We start from the raw sequence: 13,903 nt of genomic DNA, 5'->3' as shown, positions 1-13,903 counted from the left end.
CAACACAACAGAATACATAAACATAGTACATAGTAAACAATATAATAGATGAGATAGAAAAATAAAGTTAATTGAACAGTACAGCACAAGAACTGACTCCATGGCCTACATTGTCTGCACCGAACATGATGCCAAAACCATCACTTATCTACCTGCACATAAACCGTATCACTCCGTTCACTGTATATCCATATGCCTATCCAAAAGTCTTTTAAATGCCACTAGCATATCTGCATCAACCACTACCCCCGGCAGCGTGTTCCAGGCACTCACCATCCTCTGTCGAATAAACGTTCTGATCCCCACCCCCCACATCACCTTTAATCTTTGCCGCACTTGCACAGTTGGGAACATGAATGTTAATAACATTCTGAGTTGCTTGATGGAGTAGGTATTTCAGAAACTCCAATTAGTTCCACACTTAAAGTTCCGTTGGAGATAAAAACACTGTTTTCATTGCTGGATGCATCTTTGAAAATTGATTAGTAATCTCAAATATTTTGTGATTTAATGGCTGGAGGTGCAACTTTCTGAGTGATTTTCAAAAAGAGTTAATGTAAAATTTACATAATTTTATAACTCTTAAATGCATATTATTTTTACTTCCGCAAATGGGTTGCTGTATTGTCATCGGCATATGTTGCTAAACCAAAATATTCAAAATGAAGCCATTACTTAACTCGAACAAAGTTGGGAAATTAATTTATTTTAAAATGTGTGTTTTAATACGTATGAATGAAGAAATTCTAGTGAGCAATTAGTGAACAACTCCCCCTTTTTTTAGTGCTATGAATACAGATATCTGAGGTACATGTACACACAAAGTCTGTGTTAACTGGCAGAAATAGATACCAACATTTACTTATTTGCAGGTTATGGACAATCCTTCATTGAGGAAACCAGTTTGTGCAAATGAAAATAATATGCGTTTAATAAAAAAAGAATAAGCGGATATAGACAATTTTCTTATTCCTTTGTGTCCCAGTGAGATTGATAGTGAGATAGTTCGTTAAACAGTTGCTCCTGCTGGTTTAATCTGATTGTTTATGATGGGATCACTTAGTTTTGTCACTGGCATGCTGCATCCAAAGTGTAGCATGTAATAAGGATTTCACCTGATTAACACTATAATATTTTGGAAATGCCCAAGGCTGCTGATGACTCATTGTGACACACAGTTTTGGACTGTTCATTGACAGGTAGTTCATTGACAGTACTGCTGCACAGAAGGATGGAAAATGCCCTCTGACAATAAGTGATGTCTCCACAAAGTGCAATGGTTACTCCTACGAATCACATGTAAAAGCACCTGCCTTAGGTAGACTGACAAGACAAAATAATTCACCAACATTATCTCATCGTATACTGAAGGTTAAGTCTGTGTATTTCTGAGAATCTCCAACATTTCTGTTTGTATCCTGGAGGAGAAATTTAATTCACGTGGCATAAAATTAACTTGTTTTTGACTTAATTACATTGTGTTGCTTAATGTCTGTAAAATTAATGTCTGTTTTATTGCACCTGAACAATTATTCCTTATAATTAGCCAATAGTTAAATCTTAAAGCACAGAACATTTAGGTTGTGATGGTCCATTACATGAACTAGACAAATTATTTGATTTGCCCTTTCCTTTCCCTTCCCTTCAGTGCTGCAGTGTCTTATTATTTATGTGGTTCCCATTTGAAAGTTACTAAATCTTCTGCTCATCTAGATCAAAGCAAATGTGGTTTAATATACTCCAATTCCCTTCCCCCTGTTGCTAAAACAGTTTGCCATGGTTCTATATTTCCTTACCACATAGAAGGAAGTATTTATGCCTGTCCAGTTTATGCTGATGGAGTAGTCTCATTCTCCCACTAATTTTCCTTGTAACCTGCTCTCCCCACACAATGCTGGAGTAACTCAGCGGGACAGGCAGCACCTCTGGAGAGAAGGAATGGGCGACGTTTTAGGTTGAGACCCTTCTTCCGACTGATCAGTCAGAAGAAGGGTCTCGACCGAAACCAACACCCATTCCTTCTCTCCTGAGATTCTGCTGTCCCACTGAGTTACTTCAACAGTTTGTGTCTATCTTTGATTTAAACCAGCATCTGCAGTTCTGTCCTACACTGGTGAAGATTGAGCCTGTGTTGCTGGAGCTATGAGGCAGCAGCTCTATCAATGCTGCACTCTGTAGGAGCTCTGCTTACCAACCCTCTTGCTGGTGGAAATAATTATTCAGAGTTCAAAGTATTTCATGGTGTCAGAAACCCCTGCTGAATTGCCGCTTTATCTTCTCTGCTTTGAGAAGAACAAACCCAGCTGCCAGTTCACAGATTAAACCTATTCCCCCATTAATTTCCCCTGTACTCTGTTCCGTGATACCACGCTTCTATGTTACTGAAGATTCACACCTTTGGTGCACTTCTACAAAGTCTTTTCAACACCCTTTGCATGGTCTTGATATCCTTCCCAAATAGTTTGTCATAGCCCCAAGCAGAGATTTGGAAAGGTTTGACATATCCTCCTTGTGTTATACACTGTGTCTCTACCTCGTACATTTTTAACAGCCTTTTCCACATCCTCTCCCCTTCAAACAATTCTATACTATGGGCCCCTCTGTTCCTACATTCTTGGAGAACTGCTCAATTTAGTTTCTAGTAAAGCACTTCCAAACTGTTGGAACAACTAAAGCCCATGAGCTAACAGTAATTTGGCTGGAATTCTCTGCGGACTGAGAAATAAAGAGCAGAAACATGCTGTTCGGTTGGTGATATAATGTCTGGGCTCGTGCTGAATAAAGACTAAAAGCCAAGACTACCCAAACTTGACCAGCAGAGATAAATGAGCACACGCTGAATACTTAGCTGACAGCTTTGGTCCCGGATCAAGGAATAGACCTTTTCAAAACGAGAATGTAATTTATTACACTTGTCAACGACACAAGTGGTAATATTTCCTGTGTGATCACTTGTTTGGTTTTGTGGATCTCCATCCTGTTCCATTCAAACTTTCCCCGATTCATTATACTGTGTAAAGAGCAATATCTTCATTGGAACATACACCTGGCTATTCTCCAGTCTGTTATCTCTGCTGTTCAATTCGCTGACGTACATTATGTTAGAAGTAAATTTGATTGAAACCAAAACCGTGGCAAAAATAACCAGCATCTGATTATGCAGCAGCTAAGGAGGTTCCAATTAGAGAGAGAGAGAAGGAACTGCAGATGCTGGGTAAACAAACATTATTCATGCGTTTGTGCTTTAATTATACTTTCATCAAAATAGTCCTTTCATTTTATTTATTAAATTCACATAGTGTATATTCTGTCTAATATACTTTGTAAATGCTTTCTCATTATGATTGTTTCCCCAAGTATATACCAGTGCAGTCAGGCTGCAGCAGGTTTGCTCTGGATGTTGCTTCTCACATACAGCCTATAATGATCTGTTCTCTCATCATCAATTATTCTGGTAGAACACGTGTCTTTGAAGACGGCATAATAGAACTTTAAAATATTTCCTCAGATTATTGTTGTGCTTAAAAAGAGAGATCATGTATGTAACAATTAAATTTATCCATCCATAAGTGGATCATTTCAGAAGACCAGTTTGGATCGCATCTGCCTGAGGCAGTTGCATCAATTCAATTCAATTCAATTCAATTCAATTCAACTTTAATGTCATTGCACAAATACAAGTATGGGTACAACGAAATGCAGTTTAGCGTCAGTCCGTAGTAATAGTGCAATATAGAAATAAAAATACAGAAAAAGCAAACAATGTGGACGGAGAGACTGGAGAAATCTATCGGCGGGACTCCGAGTTCAGCAATGTGATAGTGTTGTTGTAGAAGCTGTTCCTCATCCTACTAGTACGAGACCTGAGGCTCCTGTACCGCCTCCCTGATGGGAGGATGGCAAACAGTCCATGGTTGGGGTGGGAGGGGTCTTTGATGTATGGAACAAGCTGCTGGAGGAGGTAGTTGAGGCAGGGTCTATCCCAACATAAAAAAAAACAGTTAGACAGTACATGGATAGGACAGGTTTAGAGGGATATAGATCAAACCAGACAGGTGAGACAAGTATAGCTGGGACATGTTGGCCGGGGTGGGCAAGTTGGGCCGAAAGTCCCATTTCCACACTGTATCACTCTATGACTAAGAGTGCGGGTGAATGTGGTCAGTGCAGACTCGGTGGGTCCTAGGCCCTGTTTCCATGCTGTATCTCTATTAATAAAACACTCTAAATAAAGGTGGGCAGACTCAGTGGGTGACGGGTCTAGAGGATGGGGTAGGCCCAGCATAATCTAGATGAGTAGGGTGCCCGTGATGGTGGGTTTGAGTGGAAAGTTATTCCAATGCCTAAATTTAGCTTTTAAATCTTTCAGCAAAGAACATCAAAGATTCTGGGAAAGCAGGAACTCTGAAATGGAGAGAAGAACCATCAAAACTTTTATCTGGAAATAAATTTCAGGACCGACATGTAGTCTTGCAAGATGAGAAGCTACTCCTTTACAAAGATGCAAAGGTGAGTTTTTACTATCATTGTGGATTTGATTTTTTTTTTTTTCAGTTACCCTATTTAAATTAGATGAATTTAATACTCAAATTTAAAACTTAGAATTTAAAGCCACAGTAAAAATTTTAAAAAACGCCTTAATTGTGTGAGGAAACAAGCAGCTTAAGTGTACTGAGCAAACAGCTTGGAACTAACTGGTAATCAAAAAGCAAAAACAATCGCAGATCCAAAAATATAAAATAAAAACAGCCAATGCGAGAAATCCTCAGCGAGGGAGAGAGAAACAGAATTAATGTTTCAGATCAATGCCCTTTTGTCAGAACAAACTGGACTAATGAGGCTGTTTTGCTGACTTCTCCCCTCAACTTGAGCATTGATTCTGTGAAAGTTGGGGAGCTTTTCCTCTCTAATGCCCGATTAATCCAAAATATCCTTGGTCGTAAATCTTCTGATGATTAGAACATAGAAAATAGGTGCATTGGAAGAACATTTGGCCCTTCGAGCCTGACCTTGGTATTGAGAAAATCAACTCAGACTGTCATTGTCTTCGAGGAACAATACGTGGAAATTGGTCCTACTCCCAAATGTATTTTATGCACAAATAAAAGATACTCTCTACCCCCTACATTGCAGAAGTGATTATTTTTTAGTTGATTAGTTTCCATCGGGAAATTGGCCAGGGCACTTCTGTATATGGTTTATCAGAGTGTGTTTGGCCTTTGCCTGTTACCATTTGCACATCTAATGATGGCTTGGTTTGTGCAGCACATAGTACTTCCATGTACAGTTGAAAGTGGCGCTTCTGGGAGCAACCGAGAACTTTCACCGTAGGTAGTAATGCTGCCATTCACCACCAGTGAGCTGGGTTCAATCCTGACCTCTGGCACTGTCTGTGGAGTTGTGTGTTTAGTTTAGTTCAAAGGTTTCAAAAGTCTTTTATTATCACATGTACCAATTAAGGTACAGTGATATGCAAATTACCATACAGCCATACAAAAAAATAGCAACAAGACGCACAACTACATAAAAGTTAACACAAACATCCGCAACAGCGGATTCCCCACATTTCTCACTGTGGTGGAAGGCAATCAAGTCCAATCTTCTTCCTCTTTATTCTCCCACGATCGGGGCAATCGAACCATCCGTTGGGGCGATCGAAGTTCCCGCGTCGGGGCGATCGAAGCTCCTGCGTTGGGCGATCGGAGCTCCCGCGTCGGGGCGGTCGAAGCTCCTGCGGCTTGTAGTTCCCGAAGTCGGTCTCTAACCAGAGACCACGAGCTCCATGATGTTAAAGTTCGCAGGCTCCCGTGGTTGGAGCTCCAAGGTAGATCCCTGACAAAGGGATCGCGAGCCCCACGATGTTAAGTCTGCAGGCTCCCATGGTTGGAGCTCCCGAAATCGGTCTCCAGCAAAGGCCGCCAACTACTCGATGTTAGGCTGCAGTGTGGACAGAGTTACGGTACGGAAAAAAGCACATCTCCGTCAACGTAAGAGATTCAAAAAAGTTTCCCCCAACCCGCAACCCCCCCCCATAAACCAAGCTAAAGAACAATAAAAACAAACATTTTACACAGACTACTAAAACATCAAAGAAGGAAGGGACAGACAGGCAGTTGGTGAAGCAGCCATTGCTGGCGCCACCTGGTGAATCAAAGTTTAGAGATACAGCGTGGTAACAGGCCCTTCGGCCCACCAAGTCCGCGCCAACCAGCAATCCCCACACTCTAACACTATCCTCACACGGGCAATTTCAGGTCAGGACCTTTCCAAAGAAACATCATCGCTTGCCACCTGACCCACTGAGTTCCTCCAGCACTTGGCTTCTTGCTCATCTGTGGCTTCTTGTGTTTTGACTTTTCAATTGCATGTGTTATTTTATGTGCCCTTCACGAATTTGCAGTTTTTTAAATCACTCGGCTCCATCGGAGTGGCTTTGGAGAGTCAATCAGGCCAGACCCGATTGTTGTGTAGAGGTAGCCCACATACAGCAGATGACCATGTCCTCCATTCCACCTCACTATCTCCCCCCCACCACCCACCCCCATGATTTTCCTCACCTCCATGACAGCCTCCTCTGCTGCTGTACTGTGACTGTTATTGGAAACGTTTCTCTAGGTGCTGACTCATTTCTCAGTTGTTATTGTGGCAGTTGGAACTCAATGTCCTTTAGTGTATTTTATTGTTTGCAAGATATCAAAGTGGATTTGAGATTCTTTCACAGCAGATCTATAGCTCAGCAAAAGAAGGTGAAATTCAATTTCTAGATACAACTTGTGCACATCTTTTTTTGTAATGATGAACATGTATTTGTTTGGAATTATTTTAGTCTTCAAATTCACTTTGGAAACTCTCTTAATTGGTTTTCAGTCACTTTTTCTCTTCTAACCTCCTTAACCTCACCCACATTAACATTCAATATGTCTTGTACAATACAATGCTTCTTAACTTGTTTTAATTCTAAGTTACATGATGCTTCATTTATCAATCTAATGGACAACTAAAATGTGTATGAAGTATGCAGTTGAATACATTTGATATATTCTTTCAGGCCATTGATTATAATTTACAGGGGCAGTTTTGACTTCCATAATAACTGGGCACGTAAAATCCAGAATTATCTTCATCTCTATTAACAGTGAATGTTTTTTGGTACATTATTTAAAACAATGAGTGAACCTCAGCTAACATTGCACATAATGGATGCAAGGAAATAATTTTAAATTTGCCCTAATGATATTTGTACAGCCATATATTCCAAGAGGGAGACACTGTGAATATTCTCAATATTTTATCACCCATACTTGCAACTGGAAGAACATATCTCCTTTAATATTTTCCCTCTCTCACCTTAAGCCCGTGCCCTCTAGTTCTGACATTCGTCTCTGTGGGAAAAGATCCTGACTATCTACCTTATCCCTTGTCTATCCATCTTATCTATACCCCTTCAGCCTCATTCATTCCGGTGAGAATAACCCACCTTATCTCTCATTATAACTATATATTTCCATCTCAGGCAACATCCCAGCAAATCTCTTCTACACTCTCTCTGTTGCTTTCACATTCTTCCTGCAGTACAACCACCAGGACTTTACGCAATATTCTAAGTACAGCTGCAACATGATATCCCAACTAGTACACTCAACGCTTCAGCCTTTGATGGCAAGGATACCAAATGTCATTTTCACTACCACCTGTGTTGCCACTTAATGTGAATAATGAAATTGTACTGAATGTCTCTCTGTACATTAATGCACCTTAATTCCTGCAATTTACTTTATGTCCAACCAGAATTTGACCCCTCAGCTCATTACCTCATAGTTAGCTGGGATTAACTTCCATCTCGCACTACTCCACCGACCTTCCCAGCTGATCTATATATCCTCAGGCAAACAATTTCTATGAGTTCATCAATATTTGTGTCATTTGCAAATTTACTAAGCATACCAGTGGCATTTTCATTCGAGCCATCTTACAGACAACATCGTAAATCCCAGCATCGATCCCTATGGTTCACCATTTATTACAGACTTACAGTCATGTAAATATCCATCCACACCTACTCTCTGCTTCCTACCACTTCACTAATTGTGGATCCAGTTTGCCAATATGACTCAAATCCCCTGTGCCTTAATTCTCTGGACCAGCCTACCATGCCGGACCTTTAGTGACATCAGCCTATGAGTTATAAAGACCAGGAGAGAGAAAGGAGTTTGGTCTGAAAGCAATGTTGACTATGTAATTGGCTGCTGCTGCTCTCCATTAACACTTTGAACCCAGAGGGATGGGTCCACATTGGAGTGCTCTGAACTGCCAGGAATCACCTTGTAAACATTTATAGATGAAGACAGTTTTCAAGACTGAACTCTATTATATGCCATTCACAAGTATAAGGTGGCAACGTGTCTCCACTGCAAATGTGCTCTGACCCTTACTTTCCCACTAACTTTAAATGCCCCCAAGGACCTCAATTTATTTTGAGATAAGTGTGATGTGATATCGCATCAATCACACCTTTAATTGGAACTCCACCTAATAAGAATGAGCAGGATGTTCTGTAGGTCAGTGGTAGGGCATAACCATCTGATTTAATTTTTTTTTCAATAGTTTTATTAACAAAAGTCAATACGAAGCTTGGATATAATTAAGTAAACCATATGTGCCATTTTCTTTAAACAGGTGGTGCAGAAATGTTCTCAGGTTGATGCTTTTACAGTCTGAAGGATTGAAATATTGCTAAGACTTGCACATAACTAAACAGAGCTTCCACATTATTAAGAATAAGGTTAAAATAAACTTAAGTAAGCATTTACTTCCATCATCATTGATTGTGAATGGCAAGGCAACCTCATCATATGACCAATTTAACCCTTATCCCTTTTGGAGTCTTACAGCACGGAAACAGGCCTTTCAGCCCAACTAGTCCATGCCGACCAAGATGCCCCATCTAAACTGGTCCGATTTGACCCCATTTGGTCCATGTCCCACTAAACCTTTCCTATCCATGTGCCTGTCCAAGTGTCTTTTAAATTTATTATTTTACCTGTCTTATCTACCTCCTCTGGCAGCTCACCACCCACCACCCTTGAAAGGTAAACTCACCACCCACCACCCTTGCCCCATTGTGTTTCCATTGAATCTTTCCTATCTCACCTTAAATGTATGTTTTCTGTTTTTTGATTCCTCTATCCTGGGTAAAAAACTCTGTACATTCGCCCTATGAATTCCCTTCATGATTTTAAACATCTGTATAAAATCACCGCTTGGCCTCCTGCACTCCAAGGAATAAAGTCCTAGCCTGGTCAACATTTCCATATTGCACAGACCCTCGAATCCTGGCAACATCCTCATATGTCAATTCTGCACTCTTTCCAGCTTAATTACATCTTTCTTATAGTAGGGTGACCAAAACTGAATACAGTCCTCCAAATGCAGCCTCACCAATGCCTTGTACAACTGTTATAGAACGTTCCACCTTCTATATTCAATACCCAGATTAGTCATTCTTCAGCCCACTTGCCCAACTGGTCGAGATTGTGCTGTAAATGTTGATAACCTGAAATGTCCTAGAATTTAGAAAAATTACATTTAGAAAAAATTAGGCTTGTTTTGGCTAATAAAGTAGACCAATTCTCCAAAACATGGTCTCCTTTCACTGAATTTCTTCAACAAAACAATGGTTGAACACAAATTGAAAACCGATGCTTGGGATGGGTGAGCGGGGCTTTCTAAAAGTCCAGATACACTACATCCTCTGGCTCTCCTTTATACATTTTACTTGGCACATCCTCAAAAAATTCCAGAAGATTAGTCAAGCATGATTTCCCCTTCATAAATCCATGCTGACTTGAAGCAATCCTTTTACTGCTATACAAATGCGCCTTTATTACTTCTTTAATAATTGACTCCAGCATCTTTCCCACCACCGATGTCAGGCTAACTGATCAATAATTCCCTGTTTTCTCTCTCGCTCCTTTCTTGAAAAGTGGGATAACATTAGCTACCAGGAACTGATCCTGAATATATAGAACATTGGAAAATGATCACCAATGCGTCCACGATTTCTTGAGCCACCTCCTTGAGTACCCTGGGATTCAGACCATCAGGCCCTGGGGATTTATCAGCATTCTGTCCCATCAGTCTGCCCAATACTATTTCTCGCCTAATGCAAATTTCTTTCAGTTCCTCTGTCTCCCTAGATCCTCTGTCCTCTAGTACATCTGGGAGATTGTTTGTGTCATCCTTAGTGAAGACAGAACCAAAGTATCTGTTCAACTCTTCTGCCATTTCCTATTTCCCCATAATAATTTCACCTGTTTCTGCCTTCAAGGGACCCACATTTATCTTTACTAATCTTTTTCTCTTAACATGCCTAAAGAAGCTTTTACTATCGTTCTTTATATTCTTGGTGAGCTTACCTTCGTACTTTTTACTTCCTCCACTTCACCTTGCCCATCCCCTTATTCTACAGTTTACTGGGCTGTAAAACCTCCAGCTCCGGAAGATTTTGGCCCATTAATTTCGTAAACCTGATTATCTTTGATAATTGTTTTTGGAGCCAAGGAAGAACGATTAAAAGTTAGCACCCAGCTTCAAATGGTAATGTTAAAAACAACAAACCAAGCCAGAAACTTAGGAGTAGTCATGGACTCAGACCTGAACTTCAACAGCCACATAAAAACAGTCACAAAGTCAGCCTACTATCACCTAAAGAATATATCAAGGATTAAAGGACTTATGTCTCAGCAGGATTTGGAAAAACTTGTCCATGCATTTATCTTCAGCAGGCTCGACTACTGTAACAGTGTCTTTATAGGTCTCCCTAAAAAGTCAATCAGACAGCTGCAGTTAATTCAGAACGCTGCTGCTCGAGTCCTCACTAAGACCAAAAATGTAGATCACATTACTCCAGTTCTGAGGTCTTTACACTGGCTTCCTGTCTGTCAAAGAATTGATTTCAAAATACTACTGTTGGTTTACAAAGCACTGAATGGTTTAGGGCCAAAATACATTTCTGATCTTCTGCTTAGCTACGAACCACCCAGACCTCTCAGATCGTCTGGGACAGATCTGCTCTGTGTCCCCAGAGTCAGAACTAAACATGGAGAGGCAGCATTTAGTTTTTATGCACCACATATCTGGAACAAACTCCCAGAAAACTGCAGGTCTGCTGCAACTCTCAGCTCTTTTAAATCTAGACTGAAGACTTTTCTGTTTGCCGCTGCCTTTCAGTAAACAATACAATTTATTAATTACCTATACTGCACTGTAACTTCTATTCCTGGTTTTATTCTATTTTAAATATTTTATTTGATTGCTTTTAATTTTGTAATTATTTTATCTGAATAATCTAATAATCGTTTTACATCTAAATGTCATTTTATATGTGTTTCTTTCCAATGCTTTTAATGTTTTATGTAAAGCACTTTGAATTGCCTTGTTGTTGAAAGGTGCAATACAAATAAACTTGCCTTGCCTTGTCCCACTGCGGGAACCTAATTTCCGAGTTTAGAAGAGTTTGCGCTCGACTCAAACTTGCAGCATGGTCGACCTGTGGTCCGAGGAGGTCCTAGGAGGTAACTGTTATGCCCCTGTCCCACTTAGGAAACCTGAACGGAAACCTCTGGAGACTTTGCGCCCCACCCAAGGTTTCCGTGCGGTTCCCGGAGGTTTTTGTCAGTCTCCCTAATGGTCGAAAGTGGTTTCCGCTTCTTCTATGTTCCGGCGATTATTTCAAAAAATTCAAAACCGGCCGCGACTAAAACTCGGTTGCCGTTTTAAAAATCGGTAATTTTTTAGTCGAAGCCGGTTGCGATGTTAGTTGAAGGTGGTTGCCGGAGGTTGCAGGTAGTGGAAGGTAAGATCTCCCTGGTGGAATAAAACTGGGTGAAAAAAAGGTTAATGTTAACATAAGCATGTGACCTCTGTCACTCCTGGGCGTGCTCAATCATAGTTGCAGAGTTCTTTCAGCTCATTAAACAGCTCAGGTGTGATTCGTAGAAAGTTTTTAAATGCAGACAAATCCTCCTTTTGCAGCACATTCATCAGGTTATCATACTGTCCAAGCATCAATCTTCTTTGCAAGAAGGGCTTCACCCACTGGCACCTCTTCTTCTGCTTCCTCTTCACCCTTGTGCTTTCCCTTCTGCCTTTCTTGAAAGGCTGATGAAGAAAAAGGGCTGCTGCTGACAGCAGTAGATGTACTTTTAGTAACATCCACCTAACTAGTTCCTTCCCTGCTCTCATGGTTCTGAATGATTAAAAAATAAACCTGGGAGGCATTTGCAAACTCTGCAAACTCGAAGGAAGTTCCCGCATACTCGCGCCCTCAGTTTGGTCGAGGAAAATTTTTCAGCATGCTGAAAAATTTTCCGCAAATAAAAATTGGTCGGTATGGTTCTTTTGAACTCGTAGTGCAGTGGAGTGGGGTCACTTTGTAGTTATAGGCAGTCGAGGGCAGCCATAGGCAATCTCCTTTGCTGACCAGGCATTTTAATTAGCTCTCTGGAGTTTTCAGAACCAAGGAAAACCGATCGGTAATGTTAAATGCCCGCTAAACTTTATTAAAAGTTGTCTGGCTTCTTAAAAGTGTTTCCACTCCTTCTCCCCCCTTCTCTCCCCTTCTCTCCCCCCCCCCCCCCCCCCCCCCCCTCCCCGCTCTCTAAAGGACTTACCGTACACTGTGCCAGCCGTCTTTTACCTACCTGTTCATCGCACGTGTGAATTTTAGGTAGCGCTCCCTCGCTTTCCATGGCCCCCACCTTTGTGATGTGTGTGTGTGTGTGTGTGTGTGTGTGTGTGTGTGTGTGTGTGTGTGTGTGTGTGTGTGTGTGTGTGTGTGTGTGTGTGTGTGTGTGTGTGTGTGTGTGTGTGTGTGTGTGTGTGATGTGTGTGTGCGCTGACGGTCAATCCAGCTCGCGGTATTTCAGGCGAGTGCCCTCGAGCTTGAAGGTCGAAGACAGTTGCTGAAAAGTCGCGTTAGTGCGACAAGCCCTTTAGTCTCTGGCAAAGTAAGAGATTGTGCCCTCCATCACGTGTAAATTAAATATGATTGTGTTCAGCAGAGTTTCTGCACTTGGGATTAGTGTTGCATTTCGCTAAAGTTCTGATGAGAGAACACAGAAAATCCAGTTTAATGTGACCAATACAGACTATTGAATCATATACGATGCACTCAATCCTTTAAGCCATGGGGACGAGGAACATTATTGGAGATGTCTTGAGAATAGTCCATATTATTGTCAAGGAGGTGCTGAACATCCTAAGATGTACGAAGATAGACAAATCTGCAAGGCTTGATCAGATATATCGAAGGACAGTGTGGGAAGTTACGGAAGAAATTTCAGGAGTCTTGGCTGACATAAATTAATTATCTTTTGTCACAGGTGAGGTGCTGGAAGGCTGGAGGATGTCTAATATTATGCCTTTATTTTTAAAAAGGTTGCAAGGAAATACTTGGGAACTATAGACCAGTAAGCCTAACATCTGTGATGGGAAACCTACTAAAAAGGATTCTGCAGAATAAGTTATACAGTAATTTGGAAAGCAGGGATTGATTAGAGATAGTCAGTGTGGTTTTGTACATGGGAGATTGCGTATCATAAATTTAACTGAGTTTTTTGAAATAACAAGGTTGACGAGGGCAGGGATGTAGACGTAGTCTTTGGGACTTGACCAAGGTCTTTGGTAAGGTAGGCTGCTCTGGACGTTTACTTTACATAGAATCCAGGAAGTGCTAGCTAACTGGATACAGAATTGCCTTTGTGGTAGGAAACAGAGAGTGGTGATGAAAGATTGGTTATCGGACTGGAGACCAGTGAGTTGTGATGTGTCTCAGGGACAAGCACTTGGCCCATTGCTGCTTGTCATCTTTATAAATAATTTGGATGAGAATATACAGTGTGAT

General features: G+C 41.0%; 1 protein-coding gene across 1 annotated transcript in view; it reads left to right on the top strand.

Annotated features, from left to right (window-relative positions):
- The window catches only part of arap2 (ArfGAP with RhoGAP domain, ankyrin repeat and PH domain 2), a 343,820-nt gene that overhangs the window by 309,224 nt on the left and 20,693 nt on the right, over positions 1 to 13,903 (top strand). Inside the window, exon 27 of the mRNA XM_033033190.1 lies at positions 4,370 to 4,509. Coding sequence (XP_032889081.1) covers positions 4,370 to 4,509 — 140 coding nt within the window. The remainder of the gene's footprint in view (positions 1 to 4,369; positions 4,510 to 13,903) is intronic.

Source organism: Amblyraja radiata, chromosome 1 (assembly GCF_010909765.2).
Source record: "Amblyraja radiata isolate CabotCenter1 chromosome 1, sAmbRad1.1.pri, whole genome shotgun sequence".
Classification (NCBI taxonomy): Eukaryota; Metazoa; Chordata; class Chondrichthyes; order Rajiformes; family Rajidae; genus Amblyraja; species Amblyraja radiata.
This window is presented reverse-complemented; position numbering and strand designations above follow the sequence as displayed.